The 26,757-nt window shown below is 47.0% G+C and overlaps 1 protein-coding gene across 3 annotated transcripts in view; it reads left to right on the forward strand.

The window, feature by feature from the left end:
• CHD7 (chromodomain helicase DNA binding protein 7) overlaps positions 1-26,757 on the forward strand; it is a 171,163-nt gene that overhangs the window by 55,520 nt on the left and 88,886 nt on the right. For all 3 annotated transcript variants that reach the window (XM_064480832.1, XM_064480834.1, XM_064480833.1), the window contains exon 2: positions 255-2,079. In XM_064480832.1, coding sequence (XP_064336902.1) covers positions 427-2,079 — 1,653 coding nt within the window. In that variant the 5' untranslated portion in view covers positions 255-426. The remainder of the gene's footprint in view (positions 1-254; positions 2,080-26,757) is intronic.

Genomic DNA, 26,757 nt, shown 5'->3' on the forward strand with positions numbered 1-26,757 from the left:
AATGGATTAATTTAAGGTTAAGGTTAGTGTTTTGCTTGCTTTCTAAGTAACCGATCATAATAATGCTTCTGGTGGAAGCTAATGAGTTTCTCTTAAAGTGAACCAGATTTATAAAATACAGCCCAGCGAGGGGGCTAGATTAGTATTGTCGACGGCGACCAAATTCAAACGCGGAAAATGCTGGCAGTTTTTATCACTTGTTCCTAATTCTTTGTTTTCTCTCCCCCCCACCCTCCACCCCCACTCCCTTCCAGGACCTATATCCAGACTTTGCCTGACACTGCAGGGTCCAAGAGAATTAAAGAAATATGGAGTGACATGAAGAAGATTAGTCAGGATTATAGGCTCTGAGGACGAGCCCTCAGTGAAGTGACGCACAGCCAGGCTCCCGCGCGCTGGGCTGGAGGAGCCGTGTGTTGGGAGAAGATGGCGGATCCAGGAATGATGAGTCTTTTTGGCGAGGATGGGAATATTTTCAGCGAAGGCCTGGAGGGCCTTGGAGAGTGTGGTTACCCTGAAAACCCGGTGAATCCCATGGGTCAGCAGATGCCGATAGACCAAGGCTTTGGCTCGTTGCAGCCATCCCTCCACCATCCCTCCCCTACCCAGAATCAGACCAAGCTGACCCACTTCGATCACTATAATCAGTACGAGCAGCAGAAGATGCACCTGATGGATCAGCCCAACAGAATGATGAGTAACGCCCCTGGGAATGGACTGGCGTCTCCCCACTCGCAGTATCACACCCCTCCCGTCCCCCAGGTCCCCCACGGGGGCGGCGGTGGCGGCCAGCTGGGCGTCTACCCTGGCATGCAGAGCGAGCGGCACGGACAGTCTTTCGTGGACAGCGGCTCCATGTGGGGTCCCCGGGCCGTGCAGGTGCCGGACCAGATCCGGGCCCCCTATCAGCCGCCGCCGCAGCCCCAGCCGGCGCCATCGGGGCCCCCGGCGCAGGGCCACCCCCAGCACCTGCAGCAGATGGGCAGCTACCTGGCGCGCGGGGATTTCTCCATGCAGCAGCACGGCCAGCCGCAGCAGAGGCTGGGCCAGTTCCCCCAAGGCCAGGAGGGCCTCAGTCAGGGCAACCCTTTCATCGCCACCTCAGGACCTGGCCACTTGTCGCACGTGCCCCCGCAGAGCCCCGGCCTGGCGCCGTCCCTGCGCCACTCCGTCCAGCAGTTCCACCACCACCCCCCCACTGCTCTCCACGGCGAATCCGTTGCCCACAGCCCCAGATTCTCCCCTAATCCTCCTCCGCAAGGCGCTGTCAGGCCGCAAACCCTTAACTTTAGTTCTCGGAGCCAGACAGTCCCCTCACCTACTATAAACAACTCAGGGCAGTATTCTCGATATCCTTACAGTAACCTAAATCAGGGATTAGTTAACAATACAGGGATGAATCAGAATTTAGGCCTTACAAGTAATACTCCAATGAACCAGTCCGTACCAAGGTACCCCAGTGCTGTGGGATTCCCATCGAGCAGTGGTCAAGGACTAATGCACCAGCAGCCCATCCACCCCAGCGGCTCACTTAACCAAATGAACACACAAACTATGCATCCTTCACAGCCTCAGGGAACTTACGCCTCTCCACCTCCCATGTCACCCATGAAAGCAATGAGTAACCCGGCAGGTACTCCGCCTCCGCAAGTCAGGCCCGGAAGTGCTGGGATCCCGATGGAAGTCGGCAGTTATCCAAATATGCCCCACCCTCCGCCGTCTCACCAGCCCCCTGGTGCCATGGGAATGGGACAGAGGAATATGGGCCCCAGGAACATGCAGCAGTCTCGTCCGTTTATGGGCATGTCCTCCGCACCGCGGGAGCTGGCCGGGCACCTGAGACCCAACGGCTGTCCCGGCGTTGGCCTCGCAGACCCGCAGGCGATCCAGGAGCGGCTGCTGCCCGGCCAGCAGCATCCTGGCCAGCAGCCGTCCTTCCAGCAGTTGCCAGCCTGCCCTCCGATGCAGCCCCACCCCGGCTTGCACCACCAGTCTTCGCCCCCGCCCCCGCACCACCAGCCTTGGGCACAGCTCCACCCATCGCCCCAGAACACCCCGCAGAAAGTGCCTGTGCCTCAGGTAAGGGGACTGGGTCCTGCCTGCCTGCCTGCCTGCCTGCCTGGCAATGAGAACTGTAACTCGATGAGCTGATCTAGCAGGCTTTTCCTTTAAACTTCCTGGAAAGCGTTTTCGTTATGAGGTCCTGAAATTTTGTCTTGTGAGCTGCCCTGGAATCTCCTTTTTTTTTTTCTCCCGTGACTCCCTGTATTTACTTCTTGCCTCATACACTTACTCTCTTATTCACTGAATTTTGAATCCTTCTGTCCCAGGAACTGTGCTGGAGCTAAGGCTGCATAGAAAACCGGGCCTGGGGCCTCACCCGTAAGGAGCTCTGGTCTCATTGCCAGGAGATGGACGTTGGACTGACGCATTTTTCCCCTATATTCTTCTGACTCTGTTTCTCTCCCTCTCTCTTCGACGTAAAAGTGCACTGAAACTGGGTTTCCAGGAAAGTTTTATGTGGTAGTGCCTCCTCTTTCTTTTAGAAAATTTATTATCAATTTTCCCTTGGGAAGCTGCAAAATGTGCTCTCCCGTAACACTTATTTTACCAACTGTTGAATGTTAGTGTGATCTTAAATGGCAAACGGTAGAAAAATCCCAGTAAACCGTAATCCACGGGAAGTGTTTGTCCTCTAATAAGAGATTTGGAGTCTTCCTTTTTGTGAGCTGGGACTTTATCCTACAGAATTTATAAGCAAACAGATTTAGGTTTTAAGTTCTAGCGCTCCCAAGATATCTTTCCATTATAAATGTTGGTGTTTGTGCCCTAGATCTAGGAGAAGTAAATTAATGTACAGATTATTCTGAGTGCTGTTCAGAAATGTGTATTGATCTTCCATCATGGGTGCAGCCCTGAGCTTGGCTAGCACAGTGCAGTTTTAGAGCTGTAGGGCACAGGGCTTGTTCTTAGTGAATGTCTACTCAGTTTGGGGAAACATGACGGGCATGTGGAAGTACAAAGCGACAGGTGTCCAGAGGCTGAGGCAGCCCCTGTGGATGAGGCTGCTTGGCGTTTGGCTAGGACTCGGCCAGGGCTGTGAGCCGAGGGCATTTCTGGTTGGGGGATGGTTTGTTAAAGGGGGCATGGGACGTTGAATTTGCTGCAGGGCAGGGCCGGTGGTGGAGTTCTGGTATTCTGTTTTAAAGAATTTGGACTTCACTGGGGAGCCAGTGACAATGACTCGACAGTGCGTGCTGGTTAGGGAGCCAGAGCCTGAATTGTGAGCCTGTGGTCCAGGCCTGTGAGGACATTTTGGACCAGGGCTTGGGGAATGGGAACAGAAAGGATTGAAACTATGGGAAAGTAAAAGGGTCGGATCAGGAAAGAGCCTTTTTGGGGATCCCAGTGGAGAGGCATTGAGATCAGGGACTCAGAAGCTTCAGCCTTGCTCAGGCTGGAAAGTGGAGGTCAGGAAGGCCTCCTGGGGACCTCAGGGCACAGGACACGTTGGACTTCCGGGAAAGCTGCCTTCAGAGGTATGGCACCCTTAGAGATTCTCAGGAGGACCCCCGAGGTCAGTGGGAGCCACACGGGCCTCAGCCACCTGACCTGCGCTGCCCGGGAGAGAGTACCCTGCAGTGTGACGGGGAGGTGGGAAGGGCCATTTCCGAGGTGCTGGGGCCTTGGGCCAGCCTGGGTGGCTTCCAGGGCAGAAATGAACGTGACCTAGTTTCCTGGGATGATTCTTTTCTTGTTCCTCGGCAGTTTCTTATTAAACACGGGGTCTTTTCAGAGCAGTGCCCCCGCAGACTTCTTGCCCCAGCATCTTCTCTCCTCCCCGGAGGACACAGTTTGAAGGAAGATGGCCTCCCCTCCCCCAGCTACCACCTGTAATCCGACCCCTGGATGGGAATTGCTGATCTCCTCCAGCATTCCCTAGTTTTAAGACTGCGGATTTCTTGACAGGCATTTCAAAGGACATGTATGAATACGTGGAACCTGAGTCCCTGAGGGGTGGGGGTGAGGGTGGGGTGGGCCAGATGTGCTGTGCCTGGTAGACGCTGGGGGACACCAAGTGTTCCTCCCTTTTCCTCCGGCTCCATCTTCTCAAGTGAACCTTTGTAGACAAACTCGGAACTATTTAAGGGGTGTCACAAATACATTGGAGGTGTTTCTATTATGTAAGTTCAATCGCATTTTTAAACATTTTGCTCATGGAATTTGCTTTCTTTTTTCTGCTCAACTTTGCATCCTCTTCGAATTTCGAAGCAGTCAGTTTTGAAAACTAATACTAGGAAAATGAAAAGTTTTGAGAAGACGAGACTTTGAAATCAGAAAGGTATTGGCTCCATTGTTTATTAGCTGGCTGACCTTAGGCAACTTAACCTCTCTGAACCTCAGAGTCTTCATCCGCCGAGTAGGAAAAATAGGACCCATCTTAACGGTGGTTGGCATTAAGTAGGGGAACATACTCACGTCAGGTGAGCGCGAGTCTGGCCTGGTGTATACTCATATGTGAATTCTCCCCTGGGTTTTAGTTTCTGATCTCCTGCAGTGCAAACCTCACTTCATAACCAGTGTCATTTCACATGTACTAAATGCAATGTAAAATTATTTTAAGGAGCAGGTTACATATTATGAAATACAGCGTTAGTTATGAAGCACTGAATTTGATTTGTGCAAGTATTACGCCGCTTTTAGCGCGTGTTGCCGAGGGCGATGAGGCTGAGATGGGTAGTTCAGAAAGCCGTCACGTAACCCTAACCCCCTTCTCCCTGGGACCGGCTCACGTTCTGCTCTGGCAAATCATCTATCCAATCGTGCTTTGCTTATGAGCTACCAAAATCGTTTTGCATCACATATGTGAGAGGATGGTGGTTCAAAGCCAATGCCATGTAGCAGGGAAACTACCTAATCAAGTTGGACTATTGATGTCATTTGCTGAATTGCCACATTCAGGTAGGCTTGTTGACTTTCTTGAGTTTTTTTTACTTTTTAAAAATAGGAGGTAGGCTTTTTAGATGTTTCCTGGGCAGCGAGCAGATAATTTCTAAATTATATCACGTGTTTAAGTATCTTCGAAGGTAAGTTTAACTTTAAATTGAAGAGTCAGCAAAGGGAAATATTAGAACAGAGGCCAGAGTTCGTCAGGCCGTAGGTTCGCTGTGTGGACACAGTCTCTCTCGTGGAGGCTCCTGACCTGCCTGGTGATTTGATAAAATTTACAGGGAAGGAAACAAACCTACCTTCGTTTGTTTTCAGTGGCTGATTAGGCCAGTGGTTTCCTGTCTGTCTGTCTGCCTGTCTGTCTGTCTGTGATTAAGTAAATTGTTTATATGTCTATTGTCTCTTTGAGTTTTATTGAGATATAATTGACATCCAGCACTATGTAAAATATATAGATAATGATTTCATTTACACACATCAGGAAGTGATGGTCACAGTAAGATTAGTGAACACCCATCATCTAAGTACAAAATTAAAGACTTAGAAGAAAAAAATTGTTTCCCTTGTGATGGGAGCTCTTAGGATCTGCTCTCTGAACAGCTTTCGTGCATAACCTGCAGCAGCGTTCATTATCCTTCTCACGTGGTCCATCGCACCCCTGATTCTTAGTGTCTTATAACTGGAAGTTTGTACCTTTTGACTGCCGTCTTCCAGCCCCCCTCCCCCACGCCCGCTGCTGGTAGCCACAGATCCGATCCCTTTTTTGTGAATTTGTGTATTCTCGAGGTGTAATTGGCCTCCATCACTATGTTAGTTCCTGTTACACAACATGGTGATTTGCTGTTTCTATACATCTCACACTGACCATCCCAGTAAGTCTCGTTACCATATGTCACCACACAGAGATAGTGCGTAACTGCTGACTGTGTTCCCCACACTGTACGTTTCATCCCCGAGACTCATTTCTTTCGTAGCTGAAAGTGTATACCTCTTCATCTCCCTCACCTGTTTCTCTCCTCCCTCCACCCCTCTCCTCTCTGGAAACCACCTCCTCGCTGTTTGCATCTACAACTGTTCATCCACATATAAGTGAAATCATACAGTATCTGTCTTTCTCTGCATCTCGGACCCTTTTGTGCTCTGAAATTAAACATTGTTGTGGGCTCCAAAAGCCCTTTGTTTATGTGGATTATATGTGTTGATAGTTATTGTCTCAGAAATTAAAACTGAGGACAGTTTGAAATATTTGTTACTCATTTTTAAAATGCGTAAAAATTATAAACATTATGTGTTAACATAAATCACATTTTTAACTGAAAATCAGCAGTTTTCCAAATTAAAAAAAAATTAATGTTTTACATTTCCTGAAATGTGGGGTGCTAACATCTGCTTCTGCAGACAGCCCGCATGCAAATCATGAGCCTTTGGCCGAGTCCACTTATGTGAGAGAGAACGTGAGTGAAAGGCAGGTAGCATCTCAGTGTCTTTAGAAAAAGGTTCTGACCTCCCAGACCCCCCAGTCCCGCTTTAAGAACCAGCAGCGTGAAGGGAAGAACGCAGGCCTTGGGGTTTGCCGCTTCCATACCACCAACTGGTTCCCAGCCCGCGACCTCCCGGTTCCCGCCTCCCCTCAGGCCCGATTGCGCTATCTCTAAAATGAGGCTGATACACCTTCCTGGTGAGCGGCATGGAGAGATTAGCACTAGCGTCTCTTAGTGTTTAACAGGGTGTCAGACACCTGGTGGGGACTCAAAAGCAATAGTGTCATGGGGCAGGGGTTTAGAATTGCTTGTTGCAGGGTTTAGACAATGATGTCAAACACTCATTCAGTGTTAAGTACTGTCAGAGTGGTTTGACTTCCTTCCCTTGGTTTCTGGAGCAGTTAGCAAAGACTGAGGCCCCGCGTGCTGCTCCCCGGGAGAGGCGCGGGCCCGCCTCTGCCCCGGGAGGACACCTGGAGATGAGCTCGCCTGCTTGGGACCAGCTCCTGCTCTGGTCTTGGGAGGGGGAGGCTGGGGCCCAGGAGGGAGTTCTGCTGAGGTGCGAAGCATCACTTGAGTTGAGAGAAGGATTAGTAAACTCGGGGGAGGAAAGAGCTTACCGGGGGGCTTGGAAACCATGAGGATGATGAGAGTGAACCCCATGGCCCTGAACGTCCCTCAGCGTGGCTGGAAGGTGGGGCTGGAGCCTAGGGTTGGAGAGCTGCCCCGTCCCCGCAGGACCTGGCCGGTCACGGCGTGCGAGCTGCTTAGACCAGCCCTGTGGCCACCGGGGACCGAGAGGGTGAGGCAGCCAAGTGGACGCCGGTGAGGAGAACCCAGAAGGAAAGCGCAGAACGTCGTTCTGTTCATTTGAAGAGCTTGTCTGACACTCAAAAGACTGATTCCGTGATGTCCTTTAGGTTACAGGCAAATCCCTGAGTTTCTGAATAATTCACCCGCTCAAGTCTACACAGGTGCAGATTCCTGGATTCCACTCTCGGATGGACGAGTCCTGGTGGGATTTTTAGGATCTACAACATGTGTCCTTAGAATAAATTTATTTTCGATAAACTTGTGCCCCTTTAATTCATTTGATCTTGCAATAGAGTTGTGGTGAAGGAGAACAGAAGCAGAAAACAGTTTTAGAGGACCACTCAGATTGAGGTGATGGGTAATGTGTTTGGTCCTAATTTTCCCCTAGGAAATTAAAAAAAAAAAAGACCCAGAAGAATCAGTGGTGCAACTTCCAGTTCTCTGTCTTTCGGGGATGTGTTATGAATATCTTTTAAAAAATAGCCTTTCTGGGAAAACCTTTTCCTGATAAATCTCAAGTATTCTACTGAAACCCTCTTGGTTCACCCAGTAAATACAGAATTCCAGGCATGAGCAGAGTCATTGGCAACTCCTAGATGTATTTATGGAAAAAGTGGCCAGGCTTCTTAAGCCTTTCTTGTGCAAACTGCGATCGGAAGTAGAGAAAAGAGCCTTTTTAATTGAGAGAAGATGTATCTCTGTGAATACCACTCTGGACCGACTTCACTTTTACACCTCTGCAGACGTCTGGTGGAGATGCGGAAACAGACTGTCTCTGAAGAAAACCTATCTTTGACCTAAGTGGCAGGAAGGGGCTGTGCCCATCGAGCCTGGACCAGAGACAGGCCCTGTGGGTAGACCTGATTGGAGCTGGCCTCCCTCCAGCGCAGACAGGAAGTCAGAGGAGTTGCCACGTCCCTGCGTGCTGGTCCTCAGGACCCCTTAGGTTAAGGCCATCCATCCCTCCCTGATTGCTCTCCACTTTCCTGGTCGTTGGGGGCGTTCCCAGCAGCCTCCTGTTTTTCATGAAGACTGAAGATGTGTCAGTCACCTGTACCGCTGATTAACGAGCACCTCCCTGCCTTTTCCTGGAGCGGAGATGCTTTATCTGGAGGCCAGGGTGTCAGTGGGTTAAAATGGAAAATACCAAGTGAGGAGCAGAGCTGAGAAAAACGTTCTCTTCCATATGTCCTTTCACCCGCAGTCTGAAAGTGTGAAATGAGCCGAACACTAAATGGTCGCCTTGCATCTTAGTGGCTTTTATTTTCCAAGAGTATTTTTTTCTGTGACTGTCAAAACTGTTGTCAGTAACAAGAAGGTAGTTTTAAAATTTGCTTTCAAAACCTGCATATTAACCATCTGCTAAGTGTCCCAGGTAGCCAGTGGACTTCCTTAACTTTTAAGAAACCACTTTTAGCTGCTGCTTTTTAATCTTGTACCTTGGTTGTCTTTACTCAGCTCCATTAAAGAAACATTGAAGGTCTGTTATGTGCCACGTGCTACGTTCAGGCCGGAGCTCGGTGATGTGTGGAGGGCGGGGGCGGGAAGGTCCTGTACTTGGGCGTAATCTCCTGGCCGTCGTTTCTTCGTGGACTACTGAGTTCTCCACCACTGCTGTCCAGCTGACATAATTGCAGCCACAAACGCCAGCTGCACGTGTTATTTTAAATTTCCTAGTAGCCACATTAAAAAAAAATACTAGTATGATGTATTAATATATTTAATTAGCCCAGTAGATCCAGGGTATTACTCCAACACGTAATTGGAATAAAAAATTACCAGCAAGATGTTTTACACAAGTATTTGAGATCCAGCATGTATTTTGCAGGCAGAGCCCATCTCATTTCAGTGCAGCTGTGTCTGCATCTCCATGAGGCAGTGAGCTCCCCACGTGGCTGGCGGCTGCCTCACTTGAACAAGGCAGGGCTGCACTCCTTCCACGGGGGTTGCTTCAAATCCTTTTGGAAACAAGGTCAAAGCATAAATCAGTTTGATGCACATATAAATAAACCGAAAATTGTTTAGTCTAATGATGACAGTCAGCCTCCAACATGGGTGTTAGCACCCCCATTATGAGGTTGGGAAAGTAGGATTTTTTTAAGGTATCACCAATAAGTGTGTTGTTGGAGGGTGTGTGTGTGTGTGTGTGTGTGTGTGTGTGTGTGTATCAGTATCAGTTCCTAAATAGATTATTGAAGTGAAATCTCATTCGTTTGGATTTCAAAGAAGACTGTCTGAATGTCTTTCTACTTTCCTGTAGGGGGAAGAAAGTAACGTTTTTCTCAGAAAGGTGGATTACAACCATTTTCAAGATTTCAGTTTCATGTGGTTTTGGATACTTTCGGTAGGGTGCCTCTCTGTCTCATACGCTTGTCTCTTGATGAAATTGGTTCTCCAAGGATGAGGGAGAAAGCCTTCATTTTTATTATTACACATGGCGTGCCGCCCCCCCCCCCCCGGCTCTTTTTCCTTTCGCCCTTTTCTCTCCTCTTTCTTCTTTGTTTTATCAGTCATTCAGGAAAGGCAGAGCAATAGCTGGCTGGAGGAGAGCTGGGAAATGGGTCGGGGGGCAATTAGGGGAAAAGCATTACTAGACCTCACTTGGAGAATTTGCCTTACTCTTGACATCTTAATATTGGTCTCCATTCTCTGTGGTTACAGCTGTCAGTCTGTGGATAATCTCAAAGTAACCATGGGGAGATGGCCCTCGGTCTTCCTTTGTTACTGAATGCAGCTTTATCAGCGAAGGAAGTCAATAGCAAACTTGAATTTGTGCTTAGCCTTGCGAAGCCTTAGTAGGTGATGGTGCATCACCACGAATGAGGTTTCATTTTTATTTTTTTTCACTTAGTGTAAAAACCAGAGAACCTTCTAGTGGCTGGGCTGTGGCACTGGGTCAGGGTTCTGGTGGAGAACTTAAAGGAAGTTGGCTAAATGCCAAGGTGCTGGCACCATTTTAAAGAGTCAGAAGTCAACATTGATTCACAGGCGCTCGTGATTCAGCTTGCCTGTTTCCTGGCCTGGGTTGTCCAGTGAGCGTGACAGTCTGGTGCGGCCGGAGGGCATTTCCTTGCGGCTTATTTCAGTGACTGAATCCAAGGCAGCACCCAGGCAGTTATCTGAAGGACACACGCAGTTTGATGCCCATCCTCAAAGAGCATGATTATTTCTGATCTGTTTTGTAGTGTAATTTGGTCTGTTCTCCTCCACTGCCTTGTGTGTTTAACTCTAGATAATTCTGTACCACGGATTTCAAGAGAATTCTTAGACTTGAATGCTAACTGGGTGAAAGCAAAAATAATTGTTTCAAGCTGTAAGTCAGAGGTATTAATCCCCAGAGCATTTTGTTTTGTTGGTTTGCTCTGGCTCTGGGCATAAAGAGTTGGAGAATATTGAAGGAGGTGCAGGTGGCAGCGTTGGAAACTTTGTTCATAGTTTCTCAGCTGATGCTACCTTGTGCCGTCCTGTCTCTTCCTGGGCTGGCTGGACAGGTGTGCAGTGTTGGTGTAAGAATCCTGTCCTCGTCCGTTCGGTGGGCCGGGGGATCCCCGCCTCTTGTTGACCGTAGGGGTCATGACAGACCACAGCAGGGTGGATTTCTCTGCTAGTGAATAGGCAAAGACTTTCAGATCATCCTTTATCCAAAATTTTTTTAAAAAGTTATATTTCTGGACATACTTTCAAATGAAGGGACAGTATATAGACTTAAAGTTCTTACTGCGTGTAGGAATATTTGAAATTAAAGTTCAGTTTTTAGGTCATGCTCCTACATGGACTCTTAGAGCCTGAGCATTCTTTTTAATTTAGAAAAAAAAATCATATAAAATTGTGGGATTATTCAGAGTTATGATGTGTTTATTTTCAGAAACACCTGTTAATGTCAAAAATACCTTAAAATGTCAGTGTGAAGAAATGGTCAAACTATAATACCACAATGGAGGTTGCTGGAAATGGACATGGGGGACTAATGGAAAATTTACCTTAATCTTGACTTTTTTAAAAAAATGATGGGACATCACGTATTTTTGAGGGGGTGAAGTCACATTCATTCATTCGTTTGTTTATTTATTTATTTATATAATGGAGGTACTGGGGATTGAACCCAGGACCTCGCGCATGCTGAGCATGCGTTCTACCACCGAGCTATACCCGCCCCCCACCCTTTGACATGTTAGTTTTACTCTCCCTTCTCTGTAGTTAGAGCTGTAAATCTACAGGTAATCTGTAAGGAGCCACGGGCAGCCAGGGGACAGGGGGCCGTTACTGAGTATGATGTGCTGACGTTGCTTCAAACTGACCCATCACTGAGCTGACCCCATTTCTGGCTGCTCTGACATTGCAAAGACATTTTCACAAAGGAAAGCTGATGAAATGCATAAAGGCATTCCTTGGATTAAAGGCGATAAGTGGGAGTTCTTTAGGGGGCACGTCTGATGATTTGGTAAAAAGTTAGGTAGAGTTTTATTTATTTCAGCTGTTCCTCTGAATGTTTTCCCTCCTCACTCCAACTGGTTTCCCCCACACTGTGGGGATGTTACTGGGGCACACTCACCCTTCCTGCTGGGGTCAGATGCCACAGTGGCTCTTGTGCTTAGTGTCTTAAGTAAGTCGACTCAATCTGGTGTCCCTCTTACTTTGAAATGATGATAGAAGACTTGGCTTAAGGAAGGAAATAGTCCAGGGTCTGATTCTGCAAAAGGTCTGTCTTTAGAGCCGAGCTTAAAGCTCACAGCTTTAGTTTTTGCAAGAAAGTGAACAACCAGTATTTCTATAGAAGTAAGGTAATAAGAAATAAGCCTAGGGTGTCATTGGTGAAGTGGGTGCTGGTGGTGGTGGGGGGAAACCAGTAAGAAACTAGTCATTTATAGAACAAAAGTAAGCCAAAGTATACGGTCAGTTTTAATCAGTTTCCCTCATTGAAGACTTGGGTGACAATCCTGCCAGTGCCGCACCACATTAGATGCTAGAGTAATAATTCATATCGAGTGTAAACTGAGTTCCAAGAATAAGTTACTGGGAAGAGGTGTCAGTTTACTGGTTTCATTTAGAGTTTCCCTCATTTTCTAGACGCCTCACACCTGCTCTAGGGTCTAATGGTCCCTGCCGGGCTGCGCGTCCCTCTGCTGGTAGGAGGTGGCTGGAGAGCTGAGAAGCGGTGCAGAGGTGTGAAGACCGCGGGTGTGAATCTCGCTCTTCCAGTTTTTTGCTTAGCAAAACTTTTGACTTAACAAAAAATTGGATATTTAGCTTCCCTAAACCTTAGTTTCTTGAAGGTAATAATTGTACCAATTCCACAAGATTATTATGAGAATTAAAGGAGATAATGGCTGTAAAATTTTTAGCGCAGTGCATGGCATGCGGTAAGCCCCCAGTGAGTGTTAAATATTTTATTACGATTGTGAATGTGCTTGTTGAAATGAGCTCTTGGAATTTTTCTCCCATTTTCTACTCCTCCGCCTCGAAGTAGATAAACATTTCCTTATTTTGTAAAACAACGTTTTATCTCAATGCTTGAAAAACCAATTTGTCAGATTCTCCATAAGGCTGACACAAATTCATAATATTTGCGGGAGGGGTGCCAAAAATTGCCCTCACACTACTGCTGTAACTCTTTTTAATCGAATCTCCAGGAAGTGGGATACTACATATAAAATATCAGCTTCTTTCTCAGTGTTTAATTCCTTCCCAGTTTAAACCAAGGTGAAAACCATCGCTGAGTTTTTAGCGACTACAGGCTGCAAAAGTGAAGTCAGCATCCTGTTTTGTGTTCCGAGGGAAGTTATCTGGTGTTCCCTCCAGCATCCAAGAGGTTAACCCACTGAACTCTGTATACACCTATATATAGTAAGTCTTGACTTGGTTAAATATAAATTTAAACTTACAGCTGCTAACCACAGATGCAGCGATCACTTCACCCCGTCGTTCTTGCCGACATCTTCCTGTGTTTTCACCGCGTGCTCGCACACACCTTGGGCTGAAATGTTGGATTTGTTTGGTGAGTGGGTTCCTGGGGAGTAGCACTGTCAGCAGCTTTGAACTCACTTGGTTTGTGAAGGTCGATCCACTTAATGATCTTTTTAATGTTTCTTAAGCCTAATCTATTTTTTTTCTTTAAAAAGTGACTTCATATTTTAAAGTGAGACAGTCACAAAAGAAATAGAATGGTTTGCTGTAGTATGATTTTTTTTTGAATTTTTATTTAAAAAAACTTTTTAAATTTTCTTTTTTGTATTGAAATATAGTCAGTTTACAATGCTGTGTCAATTTCTGGTGTATAGCACAGTGCTTCAGTCATACTTGAATATACATATATTCGTTTTCATATTCTTTTTCACCATAAGCTACTACAAGATATCGAATATAGTTCTCTGTGCTATGTTGTAGTTTGATTTAGTAGCTAAATTGTTAAAATGTTGCCAAAGAAGGTAATTCACACTTCTGAGTATATGAAGTCTGCAATTTTGGAAACAAATAAAAAAAATTTTTTTTTTTGATGGAGGTACTGAGTATTGAGTCCAGGGCCTCATGTGCGCTAAGCATGCGCTCTACCACAGGGCTGTATCCTCCTCTGGAAATAATTTTTATGTAACTTGTAACACTGTTGCTGCTTTTTAAAGTTTGCTGTTTAGAGCTATAGAGCTTCAGAGCTGGAAGAGGCTGGAGCCCGAGTCTTACTCTGTAGGGAAGATCACAGTTACATCTTTGCTCCAATTTGGATATAAGGGAAGGGCCCTTTGGCTTATCATCTGCAGAATTTGTGCACCACAGTTCTTTACTTTTGAATAAAATTCTTGGTTGAGAAATGAGATTGAAATAAAATTAAATGGAAATGTCTTTTTATCTAATGTCCAGATAAAATATATTTCTCAAATGTCACGGGCAGTGTTTGTATATATTACCTTATTAAACCGTAATCTACAATCTGTATAAAATGAAATGCTCCCTTTGTATTAGGGGAGAACTCTAGAGTGGTTGCAATCCAGGCCTGTCCTAGACTTTCATTTAATTCAAGGTTTAGGTGGGGAAAAAAAAAACCCCTAAATATCCTTAGCCGTGTAGTGAAGTTTGTTAGAATGTGTCTAGTGTTTTCCAAGTCATTTGTTCAAGAGTAATGTGTTTGTAGGGGACATATAACCCGGTGCTGTCTGTGACCTTTGTGTGATGATGAGAATGTTCCCCATTTACTCCGCCCAGTGCGGTGGCCACTGGCCACACAGGGTCTTGAGTGCCTGAAACGAGGGTGGCCGGACTGAGGAATGACACGTTCATTGTAGTTCATTTAAATTTAAATAGCCATACGTGGCTACTGGCTTACATGTTGGACAGTTCAGTGTGTATAACCCAACAAGACACGTTATTTGAATCACGGGAAAATAAGATGTAACAGGAAGATCTAGAGAGGACAGTGTTTTGTCGAGTGTGTAGCCACTGTCAGCTCTGTATTTCACATTTCCTTCTCTCTCACCTCTTACCAGATGGTCCTAAACCCATGGGCGCAGGGCGTCCTTTGGTTCCGCTCAGTAGTGATGGGATGTGGGCACCCCTGCACACCGGGCCCCGCCGACGCGGTTCACTTCGGTGTTTTCGTAATAAACCTTTGCTGTGTTCCAGCCAATTGCTGCATAACACAGTGTGCTATCTTTAGTGACGTGAGGAGGGTGTCTTGTTTTAAAGGATCAGTGATATTTCAGAAAGTTGTTGTTTAAATTTTTTTTTCCGCAAAGACATTCCAGCTACAAATATAAAATGTTCACTGTTATTTGGTTTCATAAGTTAAAAAGCTGTTAATTCAGTGGATAAAATTAGTTTTTTTGTTTTCCCTGAAAAAGATTTTTCATAATTTAATATTAAATTCGGTCACCTCATTCCTGGAAAAAGAAATTTCAAAATACTCTCTCAAGTGCTTAACGGCTGTCAGCTCCGTCTTGCTGATCGGTCTCCTAGGCCACGCCTTTCCCGTGCCCACAGGCACGTGCACCCGTGTGGATCTCTTCATCGGATGGGGCTTGCCTTTATTCAGCCTTGAAGATGAGCAGGGGGCACCAGTTGTTACAAGATGTTACTTTAGGGTGAATTAATCCTATATGAAGATTGATACTGTTATTTCCACATTTTATAGTAAGATTAGTGGCAGAGGATAAACAGAACTAAATAGAAACCTTAGCGGTAGTCCTCAGTTGATATTTTTCCAAAAAGGATTTGAGACATTCAGACAAAAGGACATGTGTGTGCGTGCATGTGTGTTTGTATGAATGAATGAATTAGAAACAGGAAATCGGGTTCTGAAATGGAAGCACAAGGAAATGTGCTAATTACGGCCTTGGTTGCTGGGACTGAGTGTTGAATTATATTCTGAGCTTCCTGGTGAGTGTGCAGGGCAGACGGATAATTCTCATCACCAGAAAGAAGGAAATTTTCCTTTTAAACCTCATAGAGATTTTTTTCCCCCGGCATGAAATCCTAAGAGAAATTTTGTGTGGTGTATTTCATATGGAGGAGGTGCTTTTCTTGAGTAGTTCTACAACAAGTGTGGAAGTATTTTGGGGTTTTTGTTTGTTTCTCACTTGGTAGTTCCTTCCCTGACCCTCGATGATCCCCTCTGAGGATGTGAAGCGCAGGGCCGCACGGGAAGGCTGTCCGGGGAGGGCGGCGTTGGTCTGGGCTGGGTGATGCCCCCAGAGAGGCTGCTTGGTAAAGTAAGTGGGCCGACGATGCCTGACGGGGCGGGTTGCGTACCTTCGGTGAGCTCCCCGAGACGCTTGGCCTGTTAACTAGGTCGTGGGTAGGGCCTTGATAGAAGATGATTTGACGGTTCTTCAGATCATCAGGAGTCTCAGTTTTTGTGAATATACTAAATGCCACTGAATTAGTCACCTTGAAATAGTTAATTTTATGCTGGTGACTCTCAACTCAGTTAAAAAAAAAAATCTGAAGTACGAATTTTGTATCTTAATGGTGGAGGGCAAGAGCCCTGTTCTCTGGAAACCAGATAAGAGGATTGTAGGGGAACCCTCTGTTTTGAAACTTAGGTTCCTACTGTGTGTGTTGTCATGTGGATGAAAACTTCTCACCTTCTGGTGGCACTGGGAGCGGTCAAAGTGATGTTAGATTAATCCAGAAACAAAGGTCTTCCATCAAGCAGCTGGTGGAGACTCCAGAGCATGTTGTCCAGAGGGCTTTCTGGGAGGATGGAGTGGTTTATGCACGTTCATTGCGGCCGTCTGTAGCCACGTGTGGTTATGAACACTTGAAACATGGCTGGTGGGACCGAGCAACTACATTTTAAATTTTACTAAATTTTAACCAATTTAAATTTAAATAGCCATATTTGGCTAGTGACTCTTGTATCTGATAGCGGGATTCCAGAGTCGTAACTGATACAGAAGTGGTGTTCAGAGTTTTCCATCCTCTAAAAGACTTCTGAAACAAAAAGTTTTTAAAGTCCTGATTTTAATTTTTTAGTTTGAATAAATACATTAAAATATGTTCATCTGCATGACCATCCTCTCACTCAACAGGCGTTTGTCCCCAGGCACTGCCCCCTCTGAGATTTCTTACTGAAACTCTTTGCTGCTGAGAGACTCCTCTTTGGGAGGGGACCCTGAGCAGGAAACCCAAATAAATAAAGGGAGCCAGTTGTGTAGACATCTGGTGGAAGAGAGTGTAGCCTGTGCAAAGGCCCTGAGGCAAGAGTGTGCCTGGTGTGTCTGAGGGGCAGCAGAGAAGCCAATGTGTTTGGAGTATGGTGAGTAGGTAGGGTAGAGAGTGACAGGGGCTTTGGTAGGAAGAGTAAAAGGGGTCAGATCACGTAGGGTATTGTGGGCTGTAGTAAGGAGCTTGAATTTTACCCTGAATGAGCTGGAAAGCTATCGAAAGGTTCTGAGCATGAGTGGCGGGATGTATTGTGCATTTCCGCAGACTCCACCTGCTCTGCTCTGTGAGGAACAGAAGAGGACAGTCGATCAGGTAGGATAGAATGGTGGCTTGGACTGGGGTGGTGGCAATAGGAAGAGGTCGCAGATTTTGAGGTGGCATTGACGGTTTTTGCTGATGGGTTGGAAATGAGATCTGTGAGATGAGACATCAAGGTTCTGGCCTGAGCAGTGGGAAGACCAGGGGGTGCAGGTCAGGGCAGGAAACTCAACTTTGCTTGAGACAAGTTACTTTGGGTGCTTACTGGATGCACGTGGAGATTTCAGGTAGGCAGTTGGATGCAGGGGTTGAGGGGAGGAGTTGGGCTGGAGGTTTGAATTCAAGAGATGGCATGGTGTAAATGGTTCATTCTGCCATCGCCTTGATGAAGTCACTTAGAGCAGGTGGCTGGGAGAGAGAAGTGGGGCTGGGGCCCTGCGCAGCCCGTCATTCTAGTGCGCTGGATCTGAGGATCCGGGACAATAAGTACAGTGGATGAGAAGAGGAGTCAGGACGGGGACATCACCCCATGGCCCGTCCTGGAGCCCAGGGAGGAAGGAGTTGCCAGCAGGGAGGGGCGGGTGGTGCCAGATGCTGCACACTCCTCCAGGCAGCTGAGGGCTGACTCTTCCCAGTTTCAGTCTTAAAGGTCAACCTTTTTCATGCTCTTGTATGCTTCTCGCCAACATAACTTTTCAGTTGTTAAATTTTAGCAGAATTCTGAATTCGAGGTAGCAGTTCACCAAGAGGTGGTAATTGCATCACTTAGCAGCTACCGTGTACCAGGCTGTATTGGCTCCCGAGATACAAGATGAGTGAGAAACCCCCTGTAAACTCCCCAGACTTGTAATCTTAGGAGAGGAGGTATGTAGGCATGTCGCGCAGGGCTTGCCGTGGCAAACACGCGGAGGTCGATTGAGTGCGGCAGGGGGGGCTAGTGATAAAACAGTTGCTGTGAGTTGGTGCTGAGACCAGTATTAGGACCAAGACTCAACTGACTTTCAGTCTCTACTCCTTCCTCCAGCGGATGCCATCTTCACACTGTAGAAAATAACCAGTCTTAGAGCTTACGAAGATATTTATGGGAGGATGTCCACTTGAAGAACAAAAATCACTGTGCTTCCCAGCACCAGCCGAAATCTTTGCATATTGCTTGTCCCACTTTCCTACCATCTGCCATCACTAAGTAAAAAAAGAATGAGTGTGTGTGTGTGTTGGGGGAGGGGGGTCTGTGTTGTTACTTGAATTGGCAAGATAAGCTTTTCTTCTAAATCTCACATTTTGTCTTTACAATGAATGTGAAGTTTGCAGTCCACTCAGATACCTCTCGTTTGCTTAGCTATTTAATTATCTAACTCCCTCCTGCCCCAAACCTTTAAGCAGAAATTCTGATGATTAAGGAAGATGTGCATTTTGGGTTACTTTGAATCCCTGTTGGTCCACTTGCCACGTACTCTTGGGGAAATGCTTACACTGATGGTTTTATAAAATTTCTACTGTACAATCTTGTAATCAGAAAAATTTTTAAAGTCTCGCTGTACGTCTCAGTTGGATAAAATTAGTGAAAATCTTCAGAAGCCCTTAGCTGCTGGAATTTCTCCTAGAGATCTAGGTGTCCCTTTGGTGAGGATGGGGAGCTTCTGGCTGGGCTCATCGGACAAGGACTGAGGACTTCAGGACCCCCTTCTCTTACCATCCAGGTGTCGTGGGAAGCGCCATTTTTGGCCCATCCTTCATCCAACTTCTGGGTCAGCCTGTCTTGTGCTAAACGGATTCTGTGCAGGTTCTCTAGAAAAGTCCCTTCTTCAGCCACAAATGAATGAAGCCCTACCTTTGCTGCCTGCTCCCCTTTCTCTCCTCCCCAGACACAGTGGACTAATCGTAGTTTTCCCAAGCCTTCTCACCCCAGGGCTTTTGGTCAAGAACATTCACCTGTGGTTTAGGGATCACTCGCTCTGAGCCCAGCAGTTGTGGGGTCTTGGCTGCCCCTCTGTGCCCCGCAGTGGGCTGTGCCTTCTCCGCGTTGTGATGGCCCATCCTGGAGGGCAGCCCGGCACAGCATTGAGGAGCGTGGCCTCGGGGTCCTGGTTCTGTCACTTTGTTGCTGATGACCTTGGGTGAATTGCATAGCTTTTCTGGGCCTCAGTTTTCTTACCTCTGCGATGGGAATCACACCAGTCCCTGTCTAATAGTGTGATTAGGAGGACTAAGTGAGAGAATACACGTGGTGTGCTTAGAACCGTGTCTGGGGCACAGTGTAGTGTCTGTAAAGGACTCCCGCTGTTCATGCCTCAGTATTATGTTACTACTGTGCCTGAGACACAGTTTTGCTAAAATAGTCTGTCGCCCCCCACTGTGTGCTGCGTTGAGTGAGGTGAGGCTTCCTGTCCATCCCGTCATCTTCTGTGCGGTGGCCCCTGTGCCGGGCACGTACATTCCTCAGGTGTTCATCCAGCCTGTGTTACATCATGAAGAGGTGTTCTGGGAGGGTGGGGAGAGTGATAGCGAGGGTCCTCCTGCTGGAAGGGGTATCTCCTGGACTGAACTGTACCTGATGGGTGGGAGCCAGCCAGATCTGAGGGTCACAGGGCAGCAACCTGGAGGACTCTCTGGGGGGCGGGTGAAGACCAGACAGCAAGGGGGAGGCCAGCAAAGAAACTGAACACAGGTATGGAAAATTGTCTAGTCACCATGTTAAAAAGCAAAAAGAAACAGTGAAATTCATTTTAACATATTTAATGTAATATATCCAAAATATCGTTTCAGCATATAATAATTGAATATCCTTTCAACAAGCAATATTTAACACAAAAACATCAACAAGATAGTTCACATTTTTTCCCCTAAGTCTTGGAGATGTGGTGTGGGTTGTACTTGGAGTGGCTCTCAGTTCAGACCGGCCACACTTCCAGTGCCCCGGAGCCTGGCAGGGCGCAGGGCCGGGGTGGTGCATCGAGGAGGTGGACCTGGGCCACCACATCGCTTACCAGGTGGGTGAGTGGTGGCCTCACAGATAGGTGGGAGAAATCAGGAAAAAGAACAGGTTTTTTTGGTGTGTTTGTGGTCAGCAGTGGAGGGCAGGAGATCAGATGGTGAGTTAAGTTCTGGGGTTTGAGCTTGGGCTGGGCTGTGGGTTACGGAGCCTCGTCTAGGGCTTCATGACCTGGGGGCCTGTCCATCCCCATCTGACCCCTGACTCAGGCACCTGTCTTTGGCTCCAGGGCTCTCTTCTTGGGCTTCAGTGGAAGAGGGATGACCACCCCCCCATGCCCTGGATGGACGGGCTGTGGTCAGAGCCAGAAAGAGAAGCATACGTGTGTCAGAATTTGCAAACGTGCCTTAACCTTCCATCTAAAGCAACTGAAGTGTTCCACAGTTCAACATTATTAGAATTTTAATGTTTTTTTTTTTTTAAAAATTTACACACAGGAAAATTATAAGCCATTTATTATTATTATTTTTAATTATAAGCCATTTTAGATAGAAATACATGATCGGTGTAGTTCAGCAATTACTTGAAAAGGTCTGTACCTTTTAGTTCTGGAGGTCAAATTCTGAGAACTCTGTCTAGGTCTCTTTCCTGGGAGCACGTTTGTTGGGAATGGGATGAGTGATGGTAATCCATTCATAGCAGAGGGACCACATAGCATTTGTGCCTGTCGAGTCCTCTTTAAGGATGTTCAGAGATGAGGTGAGAACCTCATCCTTCCATACACCCATCCACTCGTCCATTCTTCCTTCGCTCACTCAGTTCACGGCATTGTTGAGCGTGTATACTGTGCCGGCCACTGTGAGGACGTGGAGGTATAAAAAGAAGCTTTTCTCCCCTTAAAAAAAAAATCCCAGTTATACAGTGATATAACCACAACGAGAAGAGAGAAATGCGGACTTGTCTGGGAGTAGAAATTGCAACTTAATTACTTGTCGGGCCGGGAGGAAAGGTGCTACCTGAGGCAGGGGAAGAGGAGTGATGGAGGAGACACTTGTGCAGACACACGGCAGAACATGGTGCTTTCACAGGACAGGAGATGTTTCAGCATGGCTGTGGACCAGTCAGTAAAATGTGAGCTCATTTACATGTGCGCTTACTGGTTCCACCCTCTGGGCACCTTGGGGACACAGCTACAGCAGGGTGCAAGTGAACAAGGCCGCAGGAGCACGCACGTGTGGTCAGGGCAGAGGCTGGACGTGTGACGTCTGTGCTAACATTTGAAGTGGGCTTGGGGAGATTTTGATATTCCATCAATAAATACTAGGCCTGCGTATGTATCAGTCCCCGTGTTAGGTGTCGGGCAGGTACACAGACACACACATTTCTGTACGTGTATGTATCCTCCTGTAAACAGCAGACCCATGAGCAACCAGGGCGCCAGGGGCACCCATCTTCTGCATGGTGGAAAATCTGAGTATAATGTGTATTGGTCCACTGGGTGTGCATGGTTCCTCTGCATCCGTGGGTCTGCATCTTCAGAGTCAGCCTACCTCGGTCGTGTCGTACCATAATACTTACTGTTGGGAAAAAAAAAAAAAAACCTTGTATAAATGGACCCGGACGGTTCAAATCCGTGTTCAAAGGTTACCTGTGTCTGTATGCCCCTGTATATATAAAAGCAGTCTTTCAGAGGCTCATAGTCCAGAGGGCTAGAAGCATCTAGTAGGAAATAGCCAAGCAATGTGATAAATGTTACTTAGCCTTGTGAGAGTATTCGACTCTACCTGGAGAGATCAAGGAAGGCCTCAGGAGGAGGTTTTGGTTGAGTTTTGCAGTTGGAGTAGGATTTAACTGGGAGGAGGGAGTCCAGGCAGGAGGAGTGACTCGTACACAGGCAGTAAGTTGGAAAGAGCTCAATGTCCTCATGTGACTGTGGCCGTCCGCCTGCGGGGCCAGCATGTGTGGTGGAGAGGAGCAGACACGAGGTGGGAGGGCAGCCACGCCGAGCGCCTCGGTTTAAGTGTAGTTGATGGGGAGTCACTGATAAGTACACAAAAGCAGCAGAGGTGGGGGGCATTTTAGGGTCGTCTCTTTGCTACGATACATAAAGTACAATGATGAAGGCGAGCCCCGTGGGAGGAAGACAGACCTGGGCTGGAGAACGTGGGCGGGGGAGAGACGGGTCTTAAGTGCCAGTGAGAGTGAGGGAGGGCAGGGGTGGGTGACGGGAATCACAGAGACTTTAACCAAGGTGGGAACGCAAGGTTGTTGGCGGAGGAGAATGACTGTGGTTTTTGGCGTCCCAATCTTGAGGTGCCGGCGACACACCTGGTCTCGGTTCGCTGAGCATCTGGGTCTGCGAGAGTCCTTCATGTGGACATGGCCTCCTGGGGGACACAGAGGGGAGAAGAGAGTCAAGAAATGGCCGGTGAGGGAAGAATGTCAGAGACAAGGTACAGAGGGAGTAATTTTTGAGGTAGGAAAGAGGTTTTCCCCCTTCCACTTTGATTTTTGAAAAATTTTAAGTCTACAGAAAATTTGAAGGAATAATGCAATGAACACTTGTTTGTCCTTTACCTAAAACCACCAGTTGTTAACATTTTGTCATATGTGCTTTACTCTCTTGCTGCCTAAGCCCTTGTGAAGGAAACAAACTATGGAGGAATTTGAGGGAAGAGCTCTGAGGACAGAGGTGGCCTGTGCAAAGGCCCTGAGGTAGAGGGGCTTTTGCCCTTTGTTGTTGTTTCACAATACGCAAGGGACTAACGTGGTGTGAGTGGAAGAGAGCGGGAGTGGGGGTTGTAGGAGATGAGGTTAGGGAGGTAGCAGGTGTCCGTTTCATTTGAGGCCTTGTAGGCTAAGGGGAGGAATTTAGATTTTACTGTGAATGAAACGAGAAGGTTCTAGAGGTTTTGGATTGAGATGTGACATGATCTGATTTACACTTTTAAAGGATCACTCAGACTGCGTAGCGAATAGACCTTGGAGGAGGGCAAGGCTAGAGACTGGGGTCAGTTATAGAGGCTGTGGTGGGAGTCCGGGTAAGGTCTCGTGGTGCTTGGACAGGGCGGCGTGGGAGAGGTCATTAGCGGGTATTTCCTGTCTTTGTTAAAGTCAGATCCGACAGGATTTACATATTGGGCTGAAAAAGGTACATGAGGCTAAGTGGAGGGTCAGGGGTGACTCCACGTTTTTGGCTTCGCTGCTGGTGGAGTCACAGTTTATGGAGATGGAGTTTGGTAGAGAAATCAAGAATTTGTTTTGGAACTCATTGAGTGAGAGATGCCTGCATCCAGGTGGCTTTGTCTGTTAGACAGTTGTGCAGGGGAGTGTAGAGTTCAGGGGAGCTGCCTGGGCTCGAGAAGGAGCTTGGGGAATCGTGGGCCTATGGATGGGTGGGGGTCAGAGCAGTGGCACCTGCTGAGGGAGGAAGCACAGAGCTGCGATCCAGGCGTGAAGCCTGGGAGCACCTCAGAAGTGACAGGTCAAGAAGGTGACAGGAAGCCAGTGCAGAAAGGCAGGAGGAGGGAGGTCGCGAAGAAGCCGCACCTGCTGATGGGTCAGGAGCAGAGAGGGAGGGGCCGCTCTGCTGGACCGCTGTGTGGTTCCTCAGAGCGCTATCCGTTAGGAGGAAGGCAGCAAATATCGCCACTCTTCTGAGGATCCGGCTCAAAAGGGGAATAAAGACAGGTGACGAGAGCTGGGGGAGGATGTGGGGTTGGGAAGGGCTCGGTGACTGAGAACCTGAGTTGGGTGGAGGGTGTCGAAGGTGGAGGGAAGTGTGGAAAGGGAGGCGGGAGGCAGGTCCAGAGCAGGGAGGAGGGAAGCCTGGAGGCTTTCGACGCTGAAGTCGTCTGTGAGGCCGACTGCGTGTACATGGCCATTTTGAAGAGTGTCGCTCTAGGGGTGTCTGGGTGGGGCCCACGCGGTGTGCCCCGCCGGTGTCGCCTGGCTCTCGAGTGGTGAGCATCCGTGTGCCCCTGCTGCCCGCCCTCAGCTGTGCCATGAGGGGTCCCTGTCCCTGCCTCCCTGAAGTCACCACTGCCTCTCTCCAAAGGTCTCAGCAGACCTTCCCTGGGTAGAAGACGTCCCTTGTGTGCACACCTTCTCGAGGTCCTGGGGCTCCTGGGAATGACACCTGCTTCTGTCCTTCCTGCCTCACCTTTCTTCCTTCCCTTCCCTGTCACCTCCCTGTGGTTTATTTGGTGTGGAAATGTGACTTAAGAGAATCACAAACCTGAATGAATTTTTCTACCTAAGTATCATTATTCAGTGCCTGCTGAGATGTTTAGTAAATATTGTGACACGCTGTATTGAGCAGAAACTAAACTTACTGGGAGAAAACCTTAGTAGATGTTAGTTAGATGTCTAAATAAGATTATGAATTATTGCAATGCACTTCTGAAAGTTTTCCTTTTTATCAGTGGGAAAAGTAGATTGTGTTTTTATTTGTATTTCTAATTCTGGTGTATCTCATTTAATTTTGCACTTTCTATTGTAGGTTTAAAAATCAGTTTTATTTATTTTTTGTGTTTATCTCAGAAACTCCCTTGATATTTCCCTCTGGAATTATCTTCTTGTCCCAGTTCGCTTTCTAAATACTCATTTCTTTTTAGACATGTGGGGTAGTTATGTTTAAGCAGGGCTGAAGTGACGTTTTAACAGTAGAGAATATCAAACTATAGTGTGTCAGAGTTTGAAGTCTTCCAGGCCAGCTCACCTGCGTCTTCATCTTAGAGACAGGCAGTGGAGGCGTCTTGAGACAGTTGTCTTTGCACGTGATTGTTAACTGCCCCCCCCACCCCGAAAATGTGCAGACCCTAACCTCATAGTGAATCCTCCAGGCCATCCTCCTGTTCCTGCTTCAGGTAACTTATCACAGAGGCGCTGCCAATACAGAGAGAGCGATGCACCCAGGTGAGCCCCTGGCACACCCTGTCTAATGCGAGTGTACTGGGTCGGGGCGCACACTCACATCAGCCCCCGGGGGCTGCCACTGCCTTCAGGCCACTCCGTGTGCCCCCATTCCTGTTAGCTGGGTCCTTCCTGGTCCAGGGTAAATCCTTTCTGCGTGCTGTTTCCTGTTTGCCAGCTCTCCCTGGGGACGATGATGGTAGCAAATACAAACACTTGTGAGATTGTCCCAAGATAATTCCTATTTGTATTTTTGAATTTACTATCATAGAAGCAAAGCAAAAGAGAAAATCTTTAGGGTTCTTAAATTAGAGAAGTGGTTAGTGTTAGATGATTATTAAGTTTTACAACTACAGAGCTGTTATCCCAAGACTTTTGAATAATAACAATGTTAAACTATCACGAAAAAAGCCCCACTCCTTTGTTCGACGATGTTCATACATAAGTATTGCTCAAACACACCATCATGAACAGAGATATTCTGATTCATCCCCCTAAATTATGTTTTAAAAGAGAATATCAGAATATAAATATTTATATTTTAGGCATAAATGATATTTTTGTCAGAAGTCATCTGAAATTGTGCTTTTTCCAAAAAAGTGATGAATTTTTAAATATAAACAAGTTAAAAAATGGGAACAAATTACTCAAATACAAATTGTTACATAATAGCGTCTTTGCAGCATTTTCAGATGGTTCAGATATTTCCAAATAGACCCAAGCGCCTGAGGACTGTGGAGAAGGCTGCTTGGATGGACGCTGAGGTTGAGCTGCGGGGCGAGCCGTGGGGCGTGCGATCGGGGACAGCTTAGCTGAGAGAGTGCTGCTGTACCACCACCGTGTTTAAAAGTCTGTTCCTCTTTTACTCCCTCACACTGAGTTCAGGGATATAATGGATCCCATTATAGGTAAAAGGTCTGTGACTCAGCCATCGAGCTACTCAAACTCGTGGCTGTTTTAATTGCCACCATTAAAGCTTTAGTACTTTTATCTCATAAAAATAGATATCATTGATGTAAAACGTGTGCCCGTGGAAGATACATTGGTACCTCTGCCCCGGTGGTTAGCTAATCATCCACTTGTGTTTGAAGTTAGTTAGGTTTTATGTAGACGGGAACTTGACCTAGATCACAGATTTGTTCAGATTTAGTCATTTAATTAAGAAAAACACTCACGTAGTCATGAGGGAAATATCTAGCAAGCATACTGTCTGAAAAGAGACTTGTTTTGTTTGGGTTTGTATTTTAACTACATTTAAGTGATGGCAGGATGGTGGATTTTCACCAAGCTCGTTCTTGAACCCAAGAGAGAAATGACGTTTCTCTGATTCTAACGTTGTGACTCCAACAATTCAAGGGGAATATGCTAGTCTCACTCTTTTGTCCCTTTTAGGCACATGTGTGTAAACTTACGTTTGGTAATTGGCAGTGTTCCTCTGCCCATCTTCTGCAAAGGGAGAATATCAAGGTGGGAAGGAAACTCTGAGAACACAGTGGGAGTCCAGTGTTAAAATGTGAAAAGCCGCTTTGTTCTGGCCTTTCCTCCAGGGTGCTCCTCACTGACAGTCATTCATTATTCATATTGCTGTGCACAAACAGGATAAAACGTCCCTGGAAGAGATCTGAAATGAGCACATCGCAAGAAAGTTTAACCTCCTAACCACTCTGCACAGTCTTGTCCCTCTGCAGTACAAACAGCAGCAAAGAACTGGTGGGGAAGTTCATTAAATGCTTTTCTCTTCCGCAGTTGTCATTG

This window comes from Camelus dromedarius, chromosome 30 (genome assembly GCF_036321535.1).
Source record: "Camelus dromedarius isolate mCamDro1 chromosome 30, mCamDro1.pat, whole genome shotgun sequence".
Taxonomy (NCBI): domain Eukaryota; kingdom Metazoa; phylum Chordata; class Mammalia; order Artiodactyla; family Camelidae; genus Camelus; species Camelus dromedarius.